Here is a 27,076-nt window from a genome sequence, read left to right on the forward strand (position 1 = left end):
AGGGAACCCAAAAATCTTTTATAAACATCTGAAAAGTAAAAAGGATAGTTAAAGGAATGGTGGGGCCGATTAGGGACCAAATAGGAGCTCATCATACGGAGGCAGAGGGCATGACTGAGGTACTGAATGAGTACATAGCATCTGTCTTCACAAAAGAAGAGGATGAAGTTAATGTCGCAGTAGAGGAGGGGGGGAGTAGAGAAATTGGATAAAAATGGATAGAAAGGAGGTGCTAAATAGGTTGTCATCACTCAAAGTTAACAAGTCACCCAGTCCAGGTGGATGCATCCTAGATTGCAGAGGGAAGCTAGGGTGGAGATAGCAGAAGCTCCGACCACAATCTTTCAATCTCCCTCAGATATATGGGAGTGGTGCCAGATGACTGGAGAATTGCAAATGTTACACCCTGTTTAAAAAAAGGGAAGAGGGATAAACCTGGTAACTACAGGCCAATCAGTCTAATGTCAGTGGTGTAGGTGGGCATCCTTTACCTGGTTAACGGTAATTTACCTGGTCAGGCAGCCTTTGCCACTGCACGGTGACCAATTCCAATCAGCGGTTTTGAATCGCTAAACCCGCCCCCAGTTCTGACTGGAGGAACTTATAATTAATGATATATTAAAGACGGACAAATAGTCTGGATGCAAGAAAGTCAAATTTTATTAAAACTAAAGAAACTACACCACACGATCAAAGTAATCACGGTAAAATTGCTTAACAGGGGAAGGCAGACGGCAAAATGAGGGATAAATGGCTACAATGTTAACCGTACAATCTTAGCAACATTTCCCTTAAATTACCACCCCTTTACCTCTCACTAGATTGTCTTGTTAGTGGGTCAGAAGCCTTGCTCACCTGCAGTCCAAAGAGTAAAAGAGACAAAGAAGGGGGCAGAGGACTTCCTGGGCTTAATCTTTATACCCTGGGAGTCCCTGCTGTTTTCGCGCCGAAAAGGTCCGTGCGCAATTTCGTGCCGAAAAGTCTGAATACACAAGAGAAGGGCTTTTAACTTCCTCCATTCATACATGGAGACATCACGTAGTAGAGTCAATTTCAGTGAATGGATGTGTGTTAACAACCCATTGTGCTTGCCGTCCGATGATTGGCTGATTCAAATGGGCTACTCCCCAGTGTAAACAAGCAGCTTGGAGGTTACCGGACCCGCCCAATACCACAGGGTGACTGACAGCTCGGGCTCCATTCAAACTTACTACAGGGCAGCGCTGAGCTTTTCATGTGCTAACAGCCTGTCTGTCGTTTTCTGCTGCCTTTTAAAATTCTGTTTCCATGAGGTCTGTTCAGCCATTTTTATGCCCTGGGCAATTTAAACAGTCCAAAACTCAAGAGTACATCTTTTAATAAAATGTACAATCTTAAAGTGTGCGATTTTCACAAAGTTCTTTGATTCCAGTGTCCAAGTGCTGCCGAGCTTACGAGCTTTTTAACGCAGCCTTTTGCGGTTCTGGGTCTGTTTTAAAACATTGTCCAACCCAGAGACAATTTAAATCACACAAGTCTTCGTCCACGATGTGGATTAATATTTCCCCATCTTCGGGGGCTGAGGGGATTTTGCGACCCCTACAGTGGTGGGTGAACGACTAGAGACCATTGTCAAGGACAAAATTAATTCTCACTTGGAGAAGCATGGGTTAATAAGGGGCAGCCAGTATGGATTTGTTAAAGGTAAATCGTGTCTGATTAACCTGATTGAGTTCTCTGATGAAGTAACAGAGGGTTGATGAAGGTAGTGCAGCAGATGTTGTATATATGGACTTTCAAAAGGCATTTAATAAAATACCACATAAGAGACTTACTCTGAAAATAGCAGCAGAGGGAATTAAAGGGCTGATGGTAATTTGGGTATATAATTGGCTAAGGGAGAGGAGGCAGTGAGCAGTGCTGAGGGATGTTTTTCTGACTGGAGGGAGATATGCAGTGGGCTCCCCCAGGGGTCGGGATTAGGACCATTGCTTTTCTTGTTATATATAAATGACCTGGACTTGGGTATAGGTGAACAATTTCAAAGTTTACGGATGATACTATTTACTATGTTGCCAAGTTTTGTGAGTGTAGTAGTAGCAGACTTCAGAAGGACAGAGACAGACTGTGAAATGAGCAGACACAAGGCAGATGAAATTAAATGAGGATAAGTGTGAAGTGATGCACTTTGGGAGAAACAACAGGGAGAGGCCGTATAATCTAAATGGGACTAGTTTGAGGGGGTGCAAGAGCAGAGGGACCTGGGGGCCCATATTCACAAGTCTTTGAAAGTGCCACGGCAAGTTGGTGAGGCAGTTCAGAAAGCGTATGGGATATTTGGCTTTGTAAACAGTGCCATTGAATACAAAAACAAGGAAGTTACACTAAACCTTTACAAATCACTAGTTAGGAACATAGGACAGGAGGAGGCCATTCAGCCCCTCGAGCCTGTTCCGCCATTCAATGAGATCATGGCTGATCTGTGACCTAACTCCATACACCCGCCTTTGGCCCATATCCCTTAATACCTTTGGTTAACAAAACCTATCAATCTCAGATTGAAAATTAACAATTGATCGAGCATCAATTGCTGTTTGCGGAAGAGAGTTCCAAACCTCTACCACCCTTTGTGTGTAGAAGTGTTTCCTAATTTCACTCCTGAAAGGTCTGGCTCTATTTTTAGACTCTGCCCCCAGTCCTAGAATCCCCAACCAGCAGAAATAGTTTCTCTCTATCTACCCTATCTGTTCCCCTTAATTTCCTGAAAACTTCGATCAGATCACCCCTTAACTTTCTAAATTCCAGGGAATACAACCCTAGTTTGTGTAATCTCTCCTCGTAACTTAACCCTTGAAGTCCAGGTATCATTCTGGTAAACCTACGCTGCACTCCCTCCAAGGCCAATATATCCTTCCTAAGGTGTAATGCCCAGAACTGCTCACAGTGCTCCAGGTGTGGTCTAACCAGGGTTTTGGCCTCAGCTGGAGTCTTGTGTACAGTTCTGGGCACCACACTTTAGGAAGGATGTCAAGGCCTTGGAGAGGGTGCAGAGGAGGTTGACCAGGATGGTACCAGGGATGAGGGACTTCAGTTATGTGGAGAGATTGGAGAAGCTGGGATTGTTCCCCTTAGAGCAGAGAAGGTTAAGAGGAGACCTAATAGAGGTGTTCAAAATGATGAGGGGTTTTGATCGAGCAAGTAGGGAGAAACTGTTCACTCTGGCAAGTGGGTTGGTAAGCAAAGGTCACAGATTTAAAATAGTTACTAAAAGAACTAGAGGGGAAATGAGGAGAATTGTTTTCATACAGAGGGTTGTTCAGATCTGGAACGCACCATCTGAAAGGATGCTGGAATCAGGTTCCACAGGAATTTTCAAACAGTAATTGGATCAGTCCTTGAAGAGGATTAGTTTGCAGAGTCCTGGTGATAAAGCTGGGGTTTGGGACTAAATTGGACAGCTCTTCCAAAGACACGATGGGTACAGACACGATGGGCCGAATCACCTCCTTCTGTGCTGTTAGATTCTATGATCAGTGTGAAGTCGCTGGTGTGTCAGCAGGTTGGATGACTGAGTGAATCCCTTCCCACACACGGAGCAGGTGAACGGTCTCTCCCCAGTGTGAACTCGCTGATGTGTCAGCAGGTGGGATGACTGAATGAATCCCTTCCCACACACGGAGCAGGTGAACGGCCTCTCCCCAGTGTGTAGGTGTTGGTGTCTCTTGAGCTCCCCGGAGCTTTTAAAACTCTTCCCACACTCAGAACATTGAAAGAGTCTCTCCCCAGTGTGAACTCGCTGGTGTCCCTTCAGCTCCCCGGAGCTTTTAAAGCTCTTCCCACAGTCAGAACATTTAAAGGGCCTCTCGTCAGTGTGAACTCGCTGATGTATCAGCAGGTTGGATGACTGAGAGAATCCCTTCCCACACACGGAGCAGGTGAACGGTCTCTCCCCAGTGTGAACTCGCTGATGTAGCAGCAGGTTGGATGACTGAGTGAATCCCTTCCCACACACAGAGCAGGTGAACGGCCTCTCCCCAGTGTGTAGGAGCCAGTGTCCCTTCAGATACTGAGCGCTTTTAAAGCTCTTCCCACAGTCAGAACATTGAAATGGTCTCTCATCAGTGTGGACAAGTTGGTGTTGCTTTCGTTCCCCAGGGTTTTTAAAGCTCTTCCCACAGTCAGGACACTGAAATGGTCTCTCCCCAGTGTGAACTCCCTGGTGTGTTTGCAGGTGGGATGAACAAACAAATCCCTTTCCACACACGGAGCAGGTGAACAGACTGTCCCTGGTGTGACTGTGCCGTTGAACTTCCAATGCTGACGGGGAACTGAAGCCCTTCCCGCCGTCCCCACCTTTACCCGGTTTCTCCCTGGTGTGACGGTGCACGTGTCTCACCAGGTCAAGCGATCGGCTGAATCCGCGTCCACACACTGAACACGTGTGCGGTTTGTCTGCGTTGCGATCCCTGCTCTCTCCTTCCATGTGCAAAGGCCGATGATATTCAGGTCCTGATGAATCCAGCGACTCTGTCAGATCTTGACGTGATGTTTGGTCTGAGCTTCCCGCCTGTAACTGCTCCACTTCTATAACCCTGTAAATTGAGATCAGAAAAGGATCAGAGGCAAACTGTTGTTTAATTTTCCCCTTTCCGAACCTAGGGGCAGTGAAGCTGATTTTCAGGCCCCAGGTTGGTTGAAAGGATCAGCAGTAAAGGCGGCTGTAATGCACACAAGCCCCCGCGCTCCAGAAAGCACTCTGTTGACTCTGAGTCCCGCGCATGTGCTCATGGCCCCGCGCTCTCCCTCCTGCTCTACAATCGCCCGTCCCGATCGGTCCACAACACGCATGCTCAGCACACAAAACCCCGCGGTTGGAACATCGGGCGTGCATGCGGAGCCGCAACATCTGGTACGCGTGAGCGGCTCAGGTGGGGGCGAGTCGGTGTTTCGCCTCAGCCGCCAGGGAGGTGCGCATGCGCAGGACGACCCAACATTCTTCCCGTCAGCAATCACTCCCTCGTTTCTTTAATAAAAACAGAAAATGCTGGAAATACTCAGCAGGTCAGGCAGCATCTGTGGAGAGAGAAACAGAGTTAACGTTTCAGGTCGATGACCATTCGTCAGAACTGCTTGCTCTTTAGTGTCAGCCAGTAGCTCAGTGGGCAGCACTCTCGCCTCGGAGTCAGAAAGTTGTGGGTTCATAGTCCCACTCCAGAGACTTGAGCACAAAAATCCAGGCTGACACTCCAGTGCAGTGCTGAGGGAGTGCTGCACTGTCGGAGGAGCCGTCTTTCGGATGAGATGTTAAATTGAGGCCCTGTTTGCTCTCTCAGGTGGATGTAAAAGGTCCCATGGCATTATTTCAGGAAAGAAAGACTTGCATTTATATAGTGCCACCAGATATCCTAAAGTGCTTTACAGCCAATGAAGTACTACAATGAAGTAGTCACCGTTGTAATGTGGGAAAGAGCAGGGGAATTATCCCCAGTGTCCGAGCCAATGTTTATCCCTCAATCAACATAAAAAAAAGATAGATTATCTGGCCATTATCACATTGCTGTTTGTGGGATCTTGCTGTGCGCTAATTGACTGCCACATTTCCTACATTACAATAGTGACTACACTGCAAAAGTACTTCATTGGCTGTAAAGTACTTTGGGACGTCCGGTGGTGGTGAAAGGCGCTATATAAATGCAAGTCTTTCTTCCTTCACTGGTCTCACCAGCGACCTCTTCTGGCGGTTGCTGGATTGACAGCCGAGAGTCCGCGCATGCGCACAGGGAGCGGCGGTTTGGGTCGAGTCCGGCACAGCGACCCCTCCCGGTCACCAAGGGTAATGACCGCGCATGCCCAGAGGAGACCAACCCCCCTCCCCCACTGGGAGCTGCGCCTGCGCACTCGGATCCTGCCGGACGGAGTCGGCGCGGGGCCATTCCGGGGAAAGGCCTTGGTGTCGGTTCCAGAGTCGCGATCGGTGACGCGAAGTGAGTTTTCTCCGCTCCGATTGGGTGGAGAATCGCGCGGGGTGGATCGGGAGAGAATAAAGAGAGAAATAGAAAAAACCTCAGAATCTGCGAGGACCCGGACCGAGCGGCGGCAGTTGGACGGTCACGTGATCTCCTCGGGGACACGTCACCCGGGCCCGCGGCCTGATTGATGGGAGCTTCCGACCAATAGGGAGCGAGCAGGGCGGGGCTGGAGGAGCGAGCCGGCGGCGGGTCCTCCAACCAATCGGGGAGCCCGAGGAGCGGGACTAGCGGCACCCAGTGGGCGGGGCTGGAGGAGCGAGCGGGAGGCGGGTCCTCCAACCAATCGCGGAGCCCGAGTGGCGGGGCTAGCGGCACCCAGTAGGCGGGGCTGGAGGAGCGAGCCGGCGGCGGGTCCTCCAACCAATCGGGGAGCCCGAGGGGCAGGACTAGCGCCGGCTGATTGTCTGATCCGCAGGGCAACGAGTTTCTCCAGTCCCTTGTTCAGGGCCCGGGGAGGCTGTGGGCCTTTATTCCCCGCATTGGACACAAGGCTCTTTATCTCAGGCATAGGGTGACGTCGCAGTGAAACTTTCCGCTCTCCTTTACAAAGATGGCTCTTTGTCTCAGGCATAGGGTGACGTCGCACTGAAACTTTCCGTCCTCCTTTACAAAGATGGCTCTTTGTCTCAGGCATAGGGTGACGTCGCACTGAAACTTTCCACCCTCCTTCACAAAGATGGCTTTGTCTCAGGCATAGGGTGATGTCGCACTGAAACTTTCCGTCCTCCTTTACAAAGATGGCTGCCGTTAACCTGGGCCTGTAAGGGGAAGAAATCCCCGCAACTGCAAACACGGGATCTTCAGGTTATTATTCGGGGGCTTGCCTCCTGCATGAGTTGTTTATGAAGCCTCCCCACCCCCCACCTCCCCACCCACTCCCTCCGTCGCGATTTTTACCCGCTGCACCATCGCCCTCCCGGCTTCAGCCCCTCTCCATCTCCAGTAACGCACTGCCCATGCTCAATATACCGGCCCCTCCCGCGCCTGCGCGCTGGGCTGTTGTAGTCTGGGGGCGGCACGTGGTCCACCGCGGGGAATGCTGGGTAAAAGACCAGATTAGTGAATGGAACATGATTTACTGTGATCAGATTGAGGACTGAACCATGTTCATTCTGGTAGTCATGGTTTGTTTCTGCTGATCTTAATAACTCCTGTATCTGCGCTGGAGATTAATATTCTGTTTAAATAGTGAATAAATAAAGCTCGAGGAACAGCACCTCATCTTTCGATTAGGCACTTTACAGCCTTCTGGACTCAACATTGAGTTCAACAATTTCAGACTTTAACCCTTACTCCCATTTTTCATGCTGTATGATTTTGCCATCCCCATTTGCAACATTTTCCAAGACTCGGTTTCACAACCACATCTCTTTCCTCAGCACATGTCTCCGGTTCCAACTTATTCCACGTGGATTCCAACTGAACTTCCACCCTTCGTGTTTCAGATCCACCCAGGATAACTTTCCTGCCTCTTACCTTAGTAATATCTGTTACATCTCCAGCTTTTTCCAGTTCTGATGAAGGGTCCCAGACCTGAAACGTTAACTCTGTTTCTCTCTCCACGGATGCTGCCTGGCCTGCTGAGTATTTCCAGCATTTTCTGTTGTTATTTCAGTGACTAAATAAGCTTTGTTTCAAACACAGTGTCAAATATTTGATTTCTCCATGATAAGAGAAGACAAATTGATGTTCTGTTCCAGACTGTTTAATTTTTGGGCCTTTTCTTACTCTAGATTATTTCCGTTCTCATCTCGTTCGCCTTCTACCACATCAAACCCCAAGCTTGCTCCGTTTACATAGAAACATAGAAGATAGGAGCAGGAGTAGGCCATTCGGCCCCTCGAGCCTGCTCCGCCATTCAATGAGATCATGGCTGATCATCCAAATTCAGTACCCGGTCCCTGCCTTCTCCCCATATCCCTTGATGCCTTTAGCTCTAAGAAATATATCTAACTCATTCTTGAATATATTTAATGAATTGGCCTCAACCGCCTTCTGTGGTAGAGAATTCCACAGGTTCACCACTCTCTGGGTGAAGAAATTCTTCCTCATCTCTGTCCTAAATGGCTTACCCCTTATCCTTAGACTATGACCCCTGGTTCTGGACTCTCCGACCATCAGGAACATTCTACCTGCATCTAATTTGTCCAGACCTGTCAGAATTTTATAAGTTTCGATGAGATCCCCGCTCATTCTTCTAAACTCCAGCGAGTATAAGCCCAATCGACCCAATCTCTCCTCATACGTCATTCCTGCCATCCCAGGGATCAGCCTTGTGAATCTTCGCTGAACTCCTTCCATGGCAAGAACATCCTTCCTCAGATAAGGCGACCAAAACTACACACAGTACTCAAGGTGTGGTCTCACCAAGGCCCTGTACAACTGCAGCAGGACATCCTTGCTCCTGTACTCAAACCCTTTTGCTATGAAGGCCAACATACCTTTTGCCTTCTTCACCGCCTGCTACACCTGCATGCTTACCTTCAGCGACTGGTGCACAAGGACACCCTGGTCTCGTTGCACTTCCCCTTCTCCCAATCTATTGCCATTCAGAGAACAGTCTGCCTTTCTGTTTTTGACACCAAAGTGGATAACCTCGCATTTATCCACGTTATATTGCATCTGCCACGCTTCTGCCCAATCACCCAACCTCTGGGATCTCAGAAAACACCATGAATAAAGAACTGGTGGATTTGACTGCTGTTTTACAATCATAATTCTCCATTTGTGTGTGTGCCCGTGCATTATAACTATCAATCAGCAGCCTTTCCTTTCCCCACTGTGGAAATGTAAAAGCGATTGTTAATTCAGTACCAGTTTGAGTCTTTGTAAAATTCAGTACTTTGCTGTTTCACTAACGCTGCCACTAGTGTAATAAACACACAAAAGCAACAGAGGGGCAAGGAGAATGTATGAGAAATGATTAGTGGTAATATAATAGGGAACACTAATGCCTTTTATAAACATATAAAGCGTGAAAGAATAGTCCAAGGAAAGGTGGGGCCGATTACTGACCAAAAAGGCAATCTTGTGGAAGCAGAGGACATGGCTGAGGTACTAAATTAACACTTTGGCTCCGTATTCACTAAAGGAGAGGATGCTGCCAATCGTACAGTAAAGGAGGAGGTGGTAGAGAAATTGGACAGGATATAAATCGATCAGGACGATGTACTAAATTGGTTGGCAGGGCTCAAAGTAGAAATGTCACCCGCTCTGCCACAATCTTCCAATCCTTAGATATGGGAAAGGTGCCAGAGGACGGGAGGGCTGCAAACGTTACTTCCCTGTTCAAAAAAGGAGAGTGCGATGAACCAAATAACTACAGGCGACTCAGCTTAACATCGGTGTTATTTCTGGAAACACAATTAACCGTCACTTGGAAGAACATGGGTTTATTAGCGACAGACAAAATGTATTTTATTTAAAGGCAAATCTAACCTGGCTGACTTGAATGAACCAATGGATGAAATAGGAGGGTTGATGAAGGTAGTGCAGTTGATGTTCTGTTTCTGGACTTTCAGAAGGCCTTTGATAAAGTACCTCATAATAGACTGGTGAACAAAATTGGAGCCAATGATATTAAAGGAGCAGTGGCAGCGTGGATACTAAATTGGTGAAGGGACAGAAAACAGACAGTAGTTGTGAACCGATATTGTTCACACTGGAGGGAAGTTTACAGTGTCCCCAGGGGGCGGGATTAGGACCACTGCTCTTTGATTTATTTCAGTGACATGGACTTGGGTATACAGGGCATAGTTTAAAAGTTTGTCGGTGACACGAATCTCGGAAAAGTCGTAAACCGTGAGGAGGACAGCAGAAGACTTCAGGAGGAAATAGAGACACTGGTGAAATGGGCAGACACATGGCCGGTGAAATTTAATGCAGAGAAGTGTGAAATGCTGCATTTTGGAAGGAAGAATGAGGCGATGCAATTTAAACCAACTGGTACAATTTAAAGGGGTTGCAGGAACAGTAAAACTTGGGGGTATAGATACAGAAATCTTTGACGGTGGCAGGACAGGACGATAAGGCTTTTAAAAACGTATATGGGAGCATTGGCTTTATAAATAGAGGCACAGGAACATCGGAACAGGAGTAGGCCACTCATTCACTCCCAGCTTGTTCCTCCATTCAATTCGATCATGGCTGAGCTGCATCTTAACTCCATCTCCCCGCCTTGGTTCCATAACCCTAAATACCATTGGCTAACACAAATCTATCAATGGCAGTTTGTCATTTTCAATTGACCGAACCTCAACAGCTTCTTGAGGGCCAGTGTTCTAGATTTCCACTACACTGTGTCTGAAGAAATGCTTTCCAACATCACCCCTGAACGGCCTCGCTCTGCGGTTAAGGTTACGTGGACCCCTCGTTCTCTCTGCCCATCCACAGTTCCTAACTTCTAACATCACCCCTGAACGGCCTCGCTCTGTGGTTAAGGTTACGTGGACCCCTCGTTCTCTCTGCCCATCCACAGTTCCTAACATCACCCCTGAATGACCTCGCTCTGCGGTTAAGGTTACGTGGACCCCTAGTTCTCTCTGCCCATCCACAGTTCCTAACTTCTAACATCACCCCTGAACGGCCGAGCTCTGCGGTTAAGGTTACGTGGACCCCTCGTTCTCTCTGTCCATCCACAGTTCCTAACTTCTAACATCACCCCTGAACGGCCTCGCTCTGCGGTTAAGGTTACGTGGACCCCTAGTTCTCTCTGCCCATCCACAGTTCCTAACTTCTAACATCACCCCTGAACGGCCTCGCTCTGCGGTTAAGGTTACGTGGACCCCTCGTTCTCTCTGCCCATCCACAGTTCCTAACTTCTAACATCACCCCTGAACGGCCTCGCTCTGCGGTTAAGGTTACGTGGACCCCTCGTTCTCTCTGCCCATCCACAGTTCCTAACTTCTAACCATTTAGAACATTCTCTGATCGATCCTTTTTAGGTCCAACGTGAATGAGCTCATTTCTTTCTGAAGTGAGGGGAGTGCGACAAACTCGCTCAATCCACTCCAGGTGGGTTGGTTCTCCGGCGTTCTGAATGTTATTTAATGTTGGTGTCGCGAGTCTAACGCCCTCGAACGTATATGTGGACACGGTGTCAAGATGTAATGAGAGTGGGAGGAGGCTCCCGTGGAGTATAAACACAGCATAGACCACTAGAGCCGAATGGACTGTTTCTCTGCTGCAGTTTCGATGTAAATCTAATCTGTCCTGAACTGTCACAAACTCCAATCTCTGTGACTGTGACCATGGTGTGTAACCCTTCCTTGTCCATCATTCACCTTCCCACAGCATTCCATATAGTCTCATCTGGCATTCTTTTCCATGTCATGGCCTCCACTGTCCATCCCATAAAACTGATCCTCATGTGCTTCCTGTCCTAGCTCCCTGATCGCAGATCGCAAATCTCCAGCAATGGGTTAACTTTTGTCTTTCTATCCACACCTATATTGTTGGCCAATATTGAACCGATGATGCTGCTTCTGGTGCATAGTAACCGATTACTGTAGCGCCGGAGGCAGATTGGATTGTTTCAATATCTGCTTCTTGGGATTTGCTGGTGGATTGAAATCTCGGTGCCGAGATCGTCTCATCAGGCACCTCCATTGACTGGGCGAGGCTACATCATAGACCCATAATATGATACAGCACAGGAGGTCATTCAGCCCATCAGGCACCTCCATTGACTAGGCGAGGCTGCATCATAGACCCATAATATGATACAGCACAGGAGGTCATTCAGCCCATCAGGCACCTCCATTGACTGGGCGAGGCTACATCATAGACCCATAATATGATACAGCACAGGAGGTCATTCAGCCCATCAGGCACCTCCACTGACTGGGCGAGGCTACATCATAGACCCATAATATGATACAGCACAGAAGGTCATTCAGCCCATCAGGCACCTCCATTGACTGGGCGAGGCTGCATCATAGACCCATAATATGATACAGCACAGGAGGTCATTCAGCCCATCAGGCACCTCCACTGACTGGGCGAGGCTACATCATAGACCCATAATATGATACAGCACAGAAGGTCATTCAGCCCATCAGGCACCTCCATTGACTGGGCGAGGCTGCATCATAGACCCATAATATGATACAGCACAGGAGGTCATTCAGCCCATCAGGCACCTCCATTGACTGGGCGAGGCTGCATCATAGACCCATAATATGATACAGCACAGGAGGTCATTCAGCCCATCACACCGGTGCTGACTCTTTGGAAGAGCGATCCCATTATTACCACTGTCCCTCTCTTTCCCCATAGTCCTGTAAATGTTTTCCCTTCAAGTATTTATCCAATTCCCTTTTCAATGTTACAACAGAATCTGCTTCCTCCACCCTTTCGGGCAATGCATTCCAGATCTCACTAACTCGCTGTGTAACACAATGTTACCTCACCACCCTTTCGGACAATGCATTCCAGATCTCACTAACTCGCTGTGTAACACAATGTTACCTCACCACCCTTTCGGACAATACATTCCAGGTCTCACTAACTCACTGTGTAACACAATGTTACCTCACCACCCTTTCGGACAATGCATTCCAGATCTCACTAACTCGCTGTGTAACACAATGTTACCTCACCACCCTTTCGGGCAATGCATTCCAGATCACACTAACTCGCTGTGTAACAATGTTACCTCACCTCGCCTGTGGTTCTTTTTCCACTCACTTTAAATCTGCATCGTCTGGTTACTGACCCTCCTGCCAATGGAAACAGTTCCTCCTTATTTACTCATCAAAACCATTCATGAGTTTCAACAGCTCTATAAAATCTTCGTTTCACCAACTCTGCTCTAAAGAGAACAAACCAGCCTCTCCCCAGAACTGAAGTCCCTGATCCTTAGTACAATTCTCTCAAATCTCTTCTGCACCGTCTCCAAGGCCTTGATATCCTCCCTAAAGTGTGGTGCCCAGAATTGAAAACCAGACTCCAGCTGAGGCCTAACCAGTCTGTTCTAACAGTTGAACATCACTTCCTTGCTGTTATTCGCTATTCCTCTTGTAATAAAGCCGAGGACCTCGCTCATGGTGTCAGCACTTGACTAATGAGCACTGTAGGAGGGGAGGACATTCACCACTGCTCCACTAACATTAACAGTGGTGTCACTTTAAGCAGATTGGTGACGTAATATCTTTAGGGGTCTTACAGTATCTGGAAATGACAAATACATAACTGGTTTGATCTGACTGCTGTTTTACAATTATAATTCTCCACGTGTGCACATGTCCCGCTGTGTGTCTAACAAACTCTCAGTCAGCGTCCTTCCCTTTCCCCACTGGGGAAATGTGAAAGCGATTCAGTCCCGGATCAGTAATTTCTCCAAACTTAAGTTGATGTTATTCGCCGGCATTAAGTTATAACCCAATTTGAGACCTTGTAAGATGGAGTTTTCTGCTGTTTGACACACGCAGACTCTGGTATAATAAACACACGACAACAGCAGCACCGTAGGGAATCAAGCTGAATACAGAAAGTACAGAGGAGAAATCAAAAACAAACTAAGAGGGGCACGGAAAAACTGAGGAAAGATTAGTGGGAATAGAATAGGGAACATTAAAATCTTTCTTAAACATGTAAAGCCTAAAAGGAGAGTCAATGGAAAGGTGCGATGATTAAGGACCAAAAGGGCAATCTTCTGGTGGATGCAGTGGGCATGGCTGAGGTACTGAATGAGTACTTTGCATCTGCCTTCACTAAAGAAGAGGATGCTGCCAATGTTACAGTGAAGGAGAGGGTGGTAGTGAAATTGGACAGGATATAAATAGTCCAAGAGGATGTAGTGAAACAGTTGACAGCGCTCAAAGTGGAAGTGTCATGGTCTGGATGGGATACATCCTGGGTTACTGAGAGAAGGAAGGCTCTGGCCACAATCTTTGAATCCTCCTTGGATAGGGGAGTGGTGCCACAGGACTGGGGATTTGCAAATGTTACCCCCTCGTTTAAAAACGGAGCGTGTAGTAAACCAATGAACTACAGGCGAATCAGTCTAGCGCCGGTGTTCAGGAACCTTCTGGAGATAAATCATTGAGAACCTGCTAAGATATCATCCCTCCTTACAGCAGTAATTGACTCCTTGATTAATATTGCGACACCCCCTCCTCTTTTACACCCCCCTCGGTCTTGCCTGAAGATTCTATACCCTGGAATACTGAGCTGCCAGTCCTGCCCCTCCCTCAACCATGTCTCTGTGATAACAACAATATCATACTCCCATGTGTTCATCAACACCTTCAATTCATCTGCTTTACTCGCAAGACTCCTTGCATTAAAATAAATGCCATCCAGCCTTGCCATACTCCCTTGTGCCGTTACATATTTGCTCTGCCTTGCAGGCTGACCTGTTTTTTCCTCTATATTTGGCTGTGCATCACCCTCTACTGTAGCTCCACTCTGTATCCCATCCCCCTGCCAAGTTAGTTTAAACTCCCAACAGTACTAACAAACCTCCCTGCAAGGATGTTGGTCCCGTTCCGGTTCATGTGCAACCCATCCGACTTGTACAGGTCCCACCTTCCCCAGAAGCAGAGCCAGTGATCCAGGAAACTAAAGCCCTCCCTCCTGCACCAACTCTTTAGCCACGCATTCATCTGCTCTATCCTCCTATTCCTATACTCACTAGCACATGGCACCGGGAGCAATCCAGAGATTACAGTCTTTGAGGTCCTGCTTTTTAATCTGCTACCTAGCTCCCTAAATTCTTGTTGCAGGACCTCATCCCGCTTTCTACCCATGACCTTGGTACCAATGTGAACCACGACCTCTGACTGTTCGCCCTCCCCCTTCAGAATGCCCTGCAGCCGTTCAGTGACATCCTTGACCCTGGCACCAGGGAGGCAACATACCATCCTGGAGTCACGTCTGCAGCCACAGAAACGTCTATCTGTTCCCCTTACGATAGAATCCCCTATCACTATTGCTCTCCCACTCTTTTTCCTCCCCTCCTGTGCAGCTGAGCCACTCGTAGTGCCACGGACTGGGCTCTTGCTGCATTCCCCTCAGAAACCATCTCCCCAGCAGTATCCAAAACGGAAAATCTGTTGGCGAGGGAGATGGACCCTGCACTACCTTCCTAGTTCTTTTACTCTGTCTGGCGGTCACCCATTCCATCTGACCACCTCGTTAGACGAGCTATCTATGAAGATCTCAGCTTTGCGGATGCTCCACAGTGACTCCAGCCGCAGCTCCAGCTCAGAAACGTGGATTTCGAGTAGCTGCAGCTGGAGACACTTCCTGCACACATGTTCGCCCTGGACACCGAAAGTGTCCCCGACTTCCCACATAGCACAGGAGGAGCACTCCACACTGCCGAGCTGCCCTGCCATGTCCTACCCTTAATTTACTCCCTTTAAAGAATATTAAATACACTAGGGACCTTACTTCCCTTTAAACACTACTTACGCTAAACTAGAGACCTTACTTTTACTTTAACGACTGGGCTGTAGAAATACTCACCAGGTCCTACTTCCCAATCAGCTCCTTCCCTGGTTGCGACGTCACTTTAGCGGTTTTGCAGTTGTAGTTTGACTGCTCCCGCTCTCAGACTCTTTCCTGCAGTCCTGTGACGTCTCTCCTCGATTTTGTTGTACTTTTGGAATTCGCCGGACTTGTATCTGCCTCCTCATTGCTGCCGACTCCTCGCAGGTCCGCGCTGTCCTCGGCCTCCCGCTGTATTTATGCCTCCTCGCTGCTGCTGCCGACTCCTCGCAGGTCCGCGCTATCCTCGGCCTCCCGCTGTATTTATGCCTCCTCACTGCTGCCGACTCCTTGAAGGTCCGCGCTGTCCTCGGCCTCCCGCTCTATTTATGCCTCCTCGCTGCTGCTGCCGACTCCTCGCAGGTCCGCGCTATCCTCGGCCTCCCGCTGTATTTATGCCTCCTCGCTGCTGCCGACTCCTTGAAGGTCCGCGCTGTCCTCGGCCTCACGCTGTATTTATGCCTCCTCGCTGCTGCTGCCGACTCCTCGCAGGTCCGCGCTGTCCTCGGCCTCCCGCTCTATTTATGCCTCCTCACTGCTGCCGACTCCTTGAAGGTCCGCGCTGTCCTCGGCCTCACGCTGTATTTATCCCTCCTCGCAGGTCCGCACTGTCCTCGGCCTCCCGCTCTATTTATGCCTCCTCACTGCTGCCGACTCCTTGAAGGTCCACGCTGTCCTCGGCCTCCCGCTCTATTTATGCCTCCTCGCAGGTCCGCGCTGTCCTCGGCCTCCCGCTGTATTTATGCCTCCTCGCTGCTGCTGCCGACTCCTCGCAGGTCCGCGCTGTCCTCGGCCTCCCGCTCTATTTATGCCTCCTCGCTGCTGCTGCCGACTCCTCGCAGGTCCGCGCTGTCCTCAGCCTCCCGCTCTATTTATGCCTCCTCGCTGCTGCTGCCAACTCCTCACAGGTTCTCTTTAGAGCAGAAAAATGTTAATTGGGAGATTTAATAGAGGTGCTCAAAATCATGAAGGTGTTTCCATAGAGTAAATAAGGAGCAACTGTACCCACTGACAGAAGGGTCGGTAAACAGAGGAGACGGATTTAATGTAATTGACAAAACGCTAGAGGTGAGGTAAGATAAGATTGTTTTTAGGCATCGTGTTACGATCTGGAATGCAATGTCTGAATGAGTGATGGGAGCAGAGACAATAGTAACTTTTAAACCTGAATTAGTGAAACACACGAAGGGGAGAACATTAGCAGTGCTCTGGGCACAGAGCAGGGGAGTGGGACACATTGGCCTGCTCTTTCAAAGAGCCGGTACAGGCCCGCTGGGCCCAATGGCCTCATTCTGTGCTGTCTGGTCCCAAGTTTCTATGGTATCAACCTCGAACTTTGTTCCTGAGCGAGTAATAAACGATAAATGTACCTGAATGCTATTTACAGAAGCAGACCTTTAGCGTGTGAAATTGCATTGGGAAGTTTAAGACTGTTAACCAGCAAACGATGACCAAAAATTGATAAAAAGGGAGAAAATCGATTGAGTATACCAGCAAGAAACATTTAAAAATTGTAGGAGCTTCTGAAAGTAAGTAAACATGGAGAGTAGCAAAAGTAAACATTGGTCCCTTAGAGGCTGAGACAGGAGAAATTATAATGGGAAATAAGGAAATGGCAGAGACTTTAAACAAATATTTTGTATCTGTCTTCACAGTAGAAAACACAAATAACGCACCAAAAATAGCAGGGAACCAAGGGACTAATGAAAGGACTGACATCAATTACTTTCAGTTCCTTCGAGAAAAAAAGTACTTGAGAAACTAATGGGACTAAAATCCGACAAATCCCCTGGACCTGACGGCCTACATCCTAGGGTTCGACAAGAGGTGGCTGAAGAGAGAGTGGATGCATTGGTTGTGATCTTCCAAAATCCCCTAGATTCTGGAACAGTCCCAGCGGATTAGAAGGTAGAAAAAGTAACCCCGCTATTCTAGAAAGGGGGAAGAGAGAAAGCAGGGAACTACAGGCCAGTGAGCCTGGCGTCAGGAAAATGCTGGAATCCATTATTAAGGGAGGGGTAAGAGGGCACTTAGAAAATCATATGATCAGGCGGAGTCAACATGGTTTTATGAAAGAGAAATCATGCTATTAGTGTTTTTTGAGGATGCAACTAGCTGGATAGATAATGGGGAACTGGTGGATGTCAAATATTTGGATTGCCAAAAGGCATTTGATAAGGTGCCACATAAAAGGTTGCTGTGCAAGATAAGGACTCATGGGGTTGAGGGGAATATATTAGCTACAAGGACAAGTTGGAGAAGCTGGATTTGTTTTCATTAGAGCAAAGGAGGTTGAGGGGTGATTTGATCGAGGTGAACAAGATTGACAGGTTTGGATAGACTAGACGGGGAAAGGCTGTCCCCACTAATGGATGGTACAAGGACTAGGGGACACAGATTTAAGGTTTTGGGCAAGAGGTACAGGGGGGGAGGGGATGAGAGTAAAAACCTTTTTACACAGCGAGTGGTGAGGACCTGGAACTCGCTGCCGACGGAAGTGGTGGAAGCGGAGACACTCAATGTTTTCAAGGGGAGACTGGATAGGCACTTGAGGGAAATAAACTTACAGGGTTATGGGGATAGAGCGGGGGAATGGGACTGACTGGATTGCTCTACAGAGAGCCGGCACAGACTGGATGGGCCGAATGGCCTCCTTCTGTGCCGTTATGACTATTAGCATTGATAGAGGATTGGTGAACTGACAGAAAACAGAGAGTAGGGATAAACAGGACATTTTCAGCTTGGCAGGCTAGTGGGGTGCCACAAGGATCAGTGCTGGGGCCTCTGCTATTTACAATCTATATTACTGACTTAGATGAAGGGACCGAGTGCAATGTATCCAAGTTTGCTGCTGATACAAAGCTAGGTGGGACAGTAAGCTATGGGGACACAGAGCCTGCAAAGGGATATGGGCAGTCTAAGTGTGCGGGCAGTAAGGTGACAGATGGAATATAATGTGGGGAAATGTGTGCGTATTCACTTTAGTAGGAACAGAAAAACAGAACCTTTTTTAAATGGTGAAAAATTATTAAATGTTAGTGTTCAGAGAGATTTAGGTGTTCTCGTACAGGAAACAGTTAGCATGCAGGTACCGCGAGCAATTGGGCAGGTGGATGGCATGTTGGACTGTATTACAGGGGGTTGGAATACAACAGTAAGGAAGTCTTGCTACAATTGGACAGGGCTTTGGTGAGACAACACCCGGAGTACCGTGCACAGTTTTGGTCTCATATCGATAAAGGATGGGATAAAGACAGTAGGGAGAAATGATCTTAGCTCCAAAAATAAAGTAAATAAATCAGTTTGGGTGGAGCCAAGAAACAGCAAGAGGCAGAAAACATTGGTTGGAGGTGTTTATAGGCCCCCAAACTGTAGTTGTAATGTAGGGCAGCGTATAATTCAGGGAACGAGAGGTGCATGTAGCGAGGGTAATATAGTAATCATGGGGGATTTTAAGCTATGTATAGATTGGGAAAACCAAATCTGCAGTAATAGTGTGGGGACATCATCTGAGTCAATGGGACTCTCTCTGACCTTTCTCCCCAGTCCATCTCCAGGACCAGTGTGTATCTGAGTCAATGGGACTCTCTCTGACCTTTCTCCCCAGTCTATCTCCAGGACCAGTGTGTATCTGAGTCATTGGGACTCTCTCTGACCTTTCTCCCCAGTCCATCTCCAGGACCAGTGTGCATCTGAGTCAATGGGACTCTCTCTGACCTTTCTCCCCAGTCCATCTCCAGGACCAGTGTGTATCTGAGTCAATGGGACTCTCTCTGACCTTTCTCCCCAGTCTATCTCCAGGACCAGTGTGTATCTGAGTCATTGGGACTCTCTCTGACCTTTCTCCCCAGTCCATCTCCAGGACCAGTGTGCATCTGAGTCAATGGGACTCTCTCTGACCTTTCTCCCCAGTCCATCTCCAGGACCAGTGTGCATCTGAGTCAATGGGACTCTCTCTGACCTTTCTCCCCAGTCTATCTCCAGGACCAGTGTGTATCTGAGTCAATGGGACTCTCTCTGACCTTTCTCCCCAGTCCATCTCCAGGACCAGTGAGTATCTGAGTCAATGTGACTCTCTGACCTTTCTCCCCAGTCCATCTCCAGGACCAGTGAGTATCTGAGTCAATGGGACTCTCTGACCTTTCTCCCCAGTCTATCTCCAGGACCAGAGTGTATCTGAGTCAATGGGACTCTCTCTGACCTTTCTCCCCAGTCCATCTCCAGGACCAGTGTGTATCTGAGTCAATGGGTCTCTCTCTGACCTTTCTCCCCAGTCCATCTCCAGGACCAGTGTGTATCTGAGTCAATGGGACTCTCTCTGACCTTTTTCCCCAGTCGATCTTTGGAAGCTCTTTGAATCGGAAGAGTTCTCTCCAGTTGGTGCTCTCACAATCCTGTGTTGGTTCACCTGCTGTCGTTCCTCAGTCTACAATCCCGGTTTACTCTCAGCTGTGAACCTTTCTCAATCACTCAGTCTTTCACCGGGAGATCTAATTATGGCAGGACTGAAAACAACATGAATAGTGTGAAGTCATGTAATGTAGACTTTTCTTCTGCTTAATAAAAATAAAAGTTTGGGTCCAAGCGCTTGTGTCTGATTTTTGTCCCTTTTCTCAGATCCCCGCCATGGCTTCCAGCAAATCACACTGTCTGATCTCACTGGGCCCACCCTCCCTGCGTTACACACTGTCTGATCTCACTGGGCCCATCCTCCCCGGGTTACACACTGTCTGATCTCACTGGGCCCATCCTCCCCGGGTTACACACTGTCTGATCTCACTGGGCCCATCCTCCCCGGGTTACACACTGTCTGATCTCACTGGGCCCGTCCTCCCCGGGTTACACACTGTCTGATCTCACTGGGCCCGTCCTCCCCAGGTTACACACTGTCTGATCTCACTGGGCCCATCCTCCCCGGGTTACACACTGTCTGATCTCACTGGGCCCATCCTCCCCGGGTTACACACTGTCTGATCTCACTGGGCCCATCCTCCCCAGGTTACACACTGTCTGATCTCACTGGGCCCATCCTCCCCGGGTTACACACTGTCTGATCTCACTGGGCCCATCCTCCCCGGGTTACACACTGTCTGATCTCACTGGGCCCATCCTCCCCGGGTTACACACTGTCTGATCTCACTGGGCCCATTCTGCCATGTTACACACTGTCTGATCACACCGGGCCCATCCTCCCCGGGTTACACAGTCTGATCTCACTGGGCCAATCTCCCCAGGTTACACACTGTCTGATCTCACTGGGCCCATTCTGCCATGTTACACACTGTCTGATCTCACTGGTGTGCAGATGCCAGAGGTGGACAAATGTAAGAAGTCACAACACCAGGTTATCGTCCAACAGCTTTATTTGAAATCACAAACTTTCGGAGCGCTGCTCCTTCGTCAGGTGAAGGTGAACCTTCCCCCCCCACCCCCCCGACCCAAACACACCCCCACTGGCCCCTCCGACCCAAACCCACACCCACCCCCCGCCCCCTCTCCTCCCCAAACAACCCCCCCGCCCCCAACACTCCCCCCCACCACCCCCCCCGCCCGCCCCTCCTTAGACCCAAATAACACCCGCCCCTCCGACCCAAACACACAACCCCCCCCGCCCCTCCGACCCAAACACCCCCCCCCGCCCCTCCGACCCAAACACACCCCCCCCCGCCCCTCCGACCCAAACACACACCCACCCCCGCCCCTCCGACCCAAACACACACCCACCCCCGCCCCTCCGACCCAAACACACACCCCCCCCGCCCCTCCGACCCAAACACACCCCCCCGCCCCCTCTCCGACCCAAACACACCCCCCCGCCCCCTCTCCGACCCAAACACTCCCCCCCGCCCCCTCTCCGACCCAAACACTCCCCCCCCCGCCCCCTCTCCGACCCAAACACACCCCCCCCGCCGCCCCTCCTTAGACCCAAACACACACCCCCCCCGCCCCTCCTTAGACCCAAACACACACAATTTTTACAATTTTTTTTTTTTTTACAATTTAAATCGCTTTATTGGCATGATAAGTTACATCTTATGTTGCCAAAGCATCAAAATACATTTATGGTTTAGCACATAAACGCAGTTCTATTCATACAGTGTATAAACAGGTATATCCCTGAGTGTATAAATATACATTCGCATTGTTTATATATATTTTTTTCTTAGTTTACTGGTTGTCCCTCTGTTCATGGCAAGCTGTAACATAGTGCGCCGCCAGTGTTATACAGCTTCTCTCCTCTCCCAGTAGGAATGGGAGTTTTTGGTTGTCATTCAGATTTCTGAAATCAGGGCATATTTGTGAGAATTTTTGGTAGAAATTCTCCCTGATGCCCTGATATTTTCCACAAGCTGTGAGGAAGTGCATCTCTGTCTCCACCACTCCCTGACTGCAGTGAGAGCATATCCTGTCCTCTCTTGGCAGCCTGGTCTGCCTGTGTCTGCCTTTTTCGATCGCTAGGCTATGTTCGCTAAGTCTGTACCTTGTCAAGGTTCTTCTCAGTTTGTTATCCTTTACCATGGTCAGGTAATCAGCTATGTTGTATTGTCTGTTTAGGGCCAAGTAGCAATTGAGTTTGCTTTGGGTTTTTGTTGTTTCTGCCCAATATGTCAGATATTTTTCCTTTTGCTTAGCGACGATTGTGTTGGGTCGAATTCTTTGTGTTACCCTGTCACTGTCCTGGGGCTGGTTATTGTTAGTATTGTTAGTAGTTACTTCACTGAGTCCCAGGACTAATTGACTGAGGGTATTCTTCTTTATGGTCAGCTCTTGGCATTTCAGGGCGTCGTAGTGATAGCATTGGGGATTGCTCATTTGTAGGTGATTCCAAAATTTGGTGGCTCTTTTTTGGATAGTGATTATTAATGGATATTGGCCTAGTTCCGCCCTGCATGCATTGTTTCCCCCCCCCCCGCCCCTCCTTAGACCCAAACACACACCCCCCCCCGCCCCTCCTTAGACCCAAACACACCCCCCCCCCCGCCCCTCCTTAGACCCAAACACACCCCCCCCCCCGCCCCTCCGACCCAAACACACCCCCCCCCGCCCCTCCGACCCAAACACACAACCCCCCGCCCCTCCGACCCAAACACACAACCCCTCCGACCCAAACACACAACCCCCCCGCCCCTCCGACCCAAACACACAACCCCTCCGACCCAAACACACAACCCCCCCGCCCCTCCGACCCAAACACACAACCCCCCCCGCCCCTCCGACCCAAACACACACCCCCCCCCGCCCCTCCGACCCAAACACACAACCCCCCCCGCCCCTCCGACCCAAACAGACAACGCCCCCCGCCCCTCCGACCCAAACACACAACCCCCCCCGCCCCTCCGACCCAAACACACCGCCCCTCCGACCCAAACACACAACCCCCCCCGCCCCTCCGACCCAAACACACCCCCCCCGCCCCTCCGACCCAAACACACCCCCCCGCCCCTCCGACCCAAACACACACCCCCCCCCGCCCCTCCGACCCAAACACACCCCCCCGCCCCTCCGACCCAAACACACACCCCCCCCCGCCCCTCCGACCCAAACACACAACCCCCCCGCCCCTCCGACCCAAACACACAACCCCCCCCGCCCCTCCGACCCAAACACACAACCCCCCCCGCCCCTCCGACCCAAACACACAACCCCCCCCGCCCCTCCGACCCAAACACACACCCCCCCGCCCCTCCGACCCAAACACAACCCCCCCCCGCCCCTCCGACCCAAACACACACCCCCCCCGCCCCTCCGACCCAAACACACAACCCCCCCGCCCCTCCGACCCAAACACACAACCCCCCCCGCTCCTCCGACCCAAACACACAACCCCCCCCGCCCCTCCGACCCAAACACACAACCCCCCCGCCCCTCCGACCCAAACACACACCCCCCCCGCCCCTCCGACCCAAACAGACAACCCCCCCCGCCCCTCCGACCCAAACACACAACCCCCCCCGCCCCTCCGACCCAAACACACCCCCCCGCCCCTCCGACCCAAACACACAACCCCCCCCGCCCCTCCGACCCAAACACACACCCCCCCCGCCCCTCCGACCCAAACACACAACCCCCCCCGCCCCTCCGACCCAAACACACAACCCCCCCCGCTCCTCCGACCCAAACACACAACCCCCCCCGCCCCTCCGACCCAAACACACAACCCCCCCGCCCCTCCGACCCAAACAGACAACCCCCCCGCCCCTCCGACCCAAACACACAACCCCCCCCGCTCCTCCGACCCAAACACACAACCCCCCCCGCCCCTCCGACCCAAACACACAACCCCCCCGCCCCTCCGACCCAAACACACACCCCCCCCGCCCCTCCGACCCAAACAGACAAACCCCCCGCCCCTCCGACCCAAACACACAACCCCCCCGCCCCTCCGACCCAAACACACCCCCCCCCGCCCCTCCGACCCAAACACACAACCCCCCCCGCCCCTCCGACCCAAACACACGCCCCTCCGACCCAAACACACAACCCCCCCCCGCCCCTCCGACCCAAACACACAACCCCCCCCCGCCCCTCCGACCCAAACACACAACCCCCCCGCCCCTCCGACCCAAACACACACCCCCCCCGCCCCTCCGACCCAAACAGACAACCCCCCCGCCCCTCCGACCCAAACACACAACCCCCCCGCCCCTCCGACCCAAACACCCCCCCCCCCCCGCCCCAAACACACAACCCCCCCCGCCCCTCCGACCCAAACACACCCCCCCCCCGCCCCTCCGACCCAAACACACAACCCCCCCCGCCCCTCCGACCCAAACACACACCCCCCCCCGCCCCTCCGACCCAAACACACAACCCCCCCCGCCCCTCCGACCCAAACACACCCCCCCCCCGCCCCAAACACACACCCCTCCCGCCCCTCCGACCCAAACACACACCCCTCCCGCCCCTCCGACCCAAACCCCCCCCCCCCGCCCCTCCGACCCAAACACACACCCCCCCCCGCCCCTCCGACCCAAACACACCCCCCCCCCCGCCCCTCCGACCCAAACACACAAACCCCCCCGCCCCTCCGACCCAAACACACCCCCCCCCCGCCCCTCCGACCCAAACACACACCCCCCGCCCCTCCGACCCAAACACAACCCCCCCCCCCCGCCCCTCCGACCCAAACACACACCCCCCCCGCCCCTCCGACCCAAACACACAACCCCCCCCGCCCCTCCGACCCAAACACACACCCCCCCGCCCCTCCGACCCAAACACACAACCCCCCCCGCCCCTCCGACCCAAACACACAACCCCCCCCGCTCCTCCGACCCAAACACACAACCCCCCCCGCCCCTCCGACCCAAACACACAACCCCCCCGCCCCTCCGACCCAAACACACAACCCCCCCGCCCCTCCGACCCAAACACACACCCCCCCCGCCCCTCCGACCCAAACACACAACCCCCCCCGCCCCTCCGACCCAAACACACCCCCCCCCCCCGCCCCAAACACACACCCCCTCCCGCCCCAAACACACACCCCTCCCGCCCCTCCGACCCAAACACACCCCCCCCGCCCCTCCGACCCAAACACACACCCCCCCCCGCCCCTCCGACCCAAACACACCCCCCCCCCCGCCCCTCCGACCCAAACACACAACCCCCCCCCGCCCCTCCGACCCAAACACACCCCCCCCCCCGCCCCTCCGACCCAAACACACACCCCCCGCCCCTCCGACCCAAACACACCCCCCCCCCCCCGCCCCTCCGACCCAAACACACACCCCCCCCCGCCCCTCCGACCCAAACACACACACCCCCCGCCCCTCCGACCCAAACACACACCCCCCCGCCCCTCCGACCCAAACACACACCCCCCCCGCCCCTCCGACCCAAACACACACCCCCCCCCACCCAAACACACACCCCCCCCGCCCCTCCGACCCAAACACACACCCCCCCCGCCCCTCCGACCCAAACACACACCCCCCCCCGCCCCTCCGACCCAAACACACACACCCCCCCCGCCCCTCCGACCCAAACACACACCCCTCCCGCCCCTCCGACCCAAACACACCCCCCCCGCCCCTCCGACCCAAACACACCCCCCCCCGCCCCTCCGACCCAAACACACCCCCCCCCGCCCCTCCGACCCAAACACACAACCCCCCCCCCGCCCCTCCGACCCAAACACACACACCCCCCCCCGCCCCTCCGACCCAAACACACACCCCCCCGCCCCTCCGACCCACACACCCCCCCCCCCGCCCCTCCGACCCAAACACACACCCACCCCCGCCCCTCCGACCCAAACACACACCCACCCCCGCCCCTCCGACCCAAACACACACCCCCCCCGCCCCTCCGACCCAAACACACCCCCCCGCCCCCTCTCCGACCCAAACACACTCCCCCGCCCCCTCTCCGACCCAAACACCCCCCCCGCCCCCTCTCCGACCCAAACACACCCCCCCGCCCCCTCTCCGACCCAAACACCCCCCCCGCCCCCTCTCCGACCCAAACACTCCCCCCCCGCCCCCTCTCCGACCCAAACACACCCCCCCCCGCCCCTCCTCCTTAGACCCAAACACACCCCCCCCCCCGCCACCCCTCCTTAGACCCAAACACACACCCCCCCGCCCCTCCTTAGACCCAAACACACACCCCCCCCGCCCCTCCTTAGACCCAAACACACCGCCCCCCCCGCCCCAAACACACCCCCCCCCCCGCCCCTCCTTAGACCCAAACACACCACCCCCCCGCCCCTCCGACCCAAACACACACCCCCCCCGCCCCTCCGACCCAAACACACACCCCCCCTGCCCCTCCGACCCAAACACACACCGCCCCCCCCCTCCGACCCAAACACACACCGCCCCCCCCCTCCGACCCAAACACACACCCCCCCCCGCCCCTCCGACCCAAACACACAACCCCCCCGCTCCTCCGACCCAAACACACACCCCCCGCCCCTCCGACCCAAACACCCCCCCCCCGCCCCTCCGACCCAAACACACTCCCCCCCCGCCCCTCCGACCCAAACACACCCCCCCCCCCCGCCCCTCCGACCCAAACACACCCCCCCCCCCGCCCCTCCGACCCAAACACCCCCCCCCGCCCCTCCGACCCAAACACACCCCCCCCCCCGCCCCTCCGACCCAAACACACCCCCCCCCGCCCCTCCGACCCAAACACACCCCCCCCCCCGCCCCTCCGAACCAAACACACCCCCCCCCCCGCCCCTCCGACCCAAACACAGCCCCCCCGCCCCTCCTCCGACCCAAACACACCCCCCCCCCGCCCCTCCGACCCAAACACACAACCCCCCCCCGCCCCTCCGACCCAAACACACAACCCCCCCCGCTCCTCCGACCCAAACACACAACCCCCCCCCGCCCCTCCGACCCAAACACACAACCCCCCCCGCCCCTCCGACCCAAACACACACCCCCCCCCGCCCCTCCGACCCAAACACACAACCCCCCCCGCCCCTCCGACCCAAACACACCCCCCCCCCGCCCCAAACACACACCCCTCCCGCCCTCCGACCCAAACACACACCCCCCCCCGCCCCTCCGCCCCAAACACACCCCCCCCCCGCCCCAAACACACACCCCCCCCGCCCCTCC

The 27,076-nt window shown here is 52.8% G+C and overlaps 1 protein-coding gene across 2 annotated transcripts; it reads right to left on the minus strand.

Moving 5' to 3' along the window:
- Positions 1-636: 636 nt before the first annotated feature.
- LOC147096590 (uncharacterized) lies at positions 637-20,265 on the minus strand. Of its 2 annotated transcripts, none has more exons than XM_085975388.1 (3): positions 19,824-20,265; positions 15,480-16,413; positions 637-4,571 (listed from the first exon to the last, which is right to left on the minus strand). In XM_085975388.1, the coding sequence occupies exon 3, from the start codon at positions 4,460-4,462 to the stop codon at positions 3,497-3,499; it is 966 nt and encodes a 321-aa protein (XP_085831514.1). In that variant the 5' UTR covers positions 4,463-4,571; positions 15,480-16,413; positions 19,824-20,265; the 3' UTR covers positions 637-3,496. The 2 variants fall into 2 exon arrangements, 1 of the variants encoding a protein (XP_085831514.1); XR_015074942.1 differs by lacking the exon at positions 637-4,571 and adding an exon at positions 4,961-7,608 and having other exon boundaries at positions 19,824-20,254.
- Between the last annotated feature and the right edge of the window lie 6,811 nt (positions 20,266-27,076).

Source organism: Somniosus microcephalus, unplaced genomic scaffold (assembly GCF_052327205.1).
Source record: "Somniosus microcephalus isolate GS21.2 unplaced genomic scaffold, FLI_Smic_1.0 unresolved_chr1, whole genome shotgun sequence".
NCBI classification, from domain to species: domain Eukaryota; kingdom Metazoa; phylum Chordata; class Chondrichthyes; order Squaliformes; family Somniosidae; genus Somniosus; species Somniosus microcephalus.

What these genes read in the sequence shown, in the direction of transcription:
- LOC147096590 (XM_085975388.1), bottom strand. Translation starts at nt 4,462, where the DNA reads ATGGAAGGAGAGAGCAGGGATCGCAACGCAGACAAACCGCACACGTGT.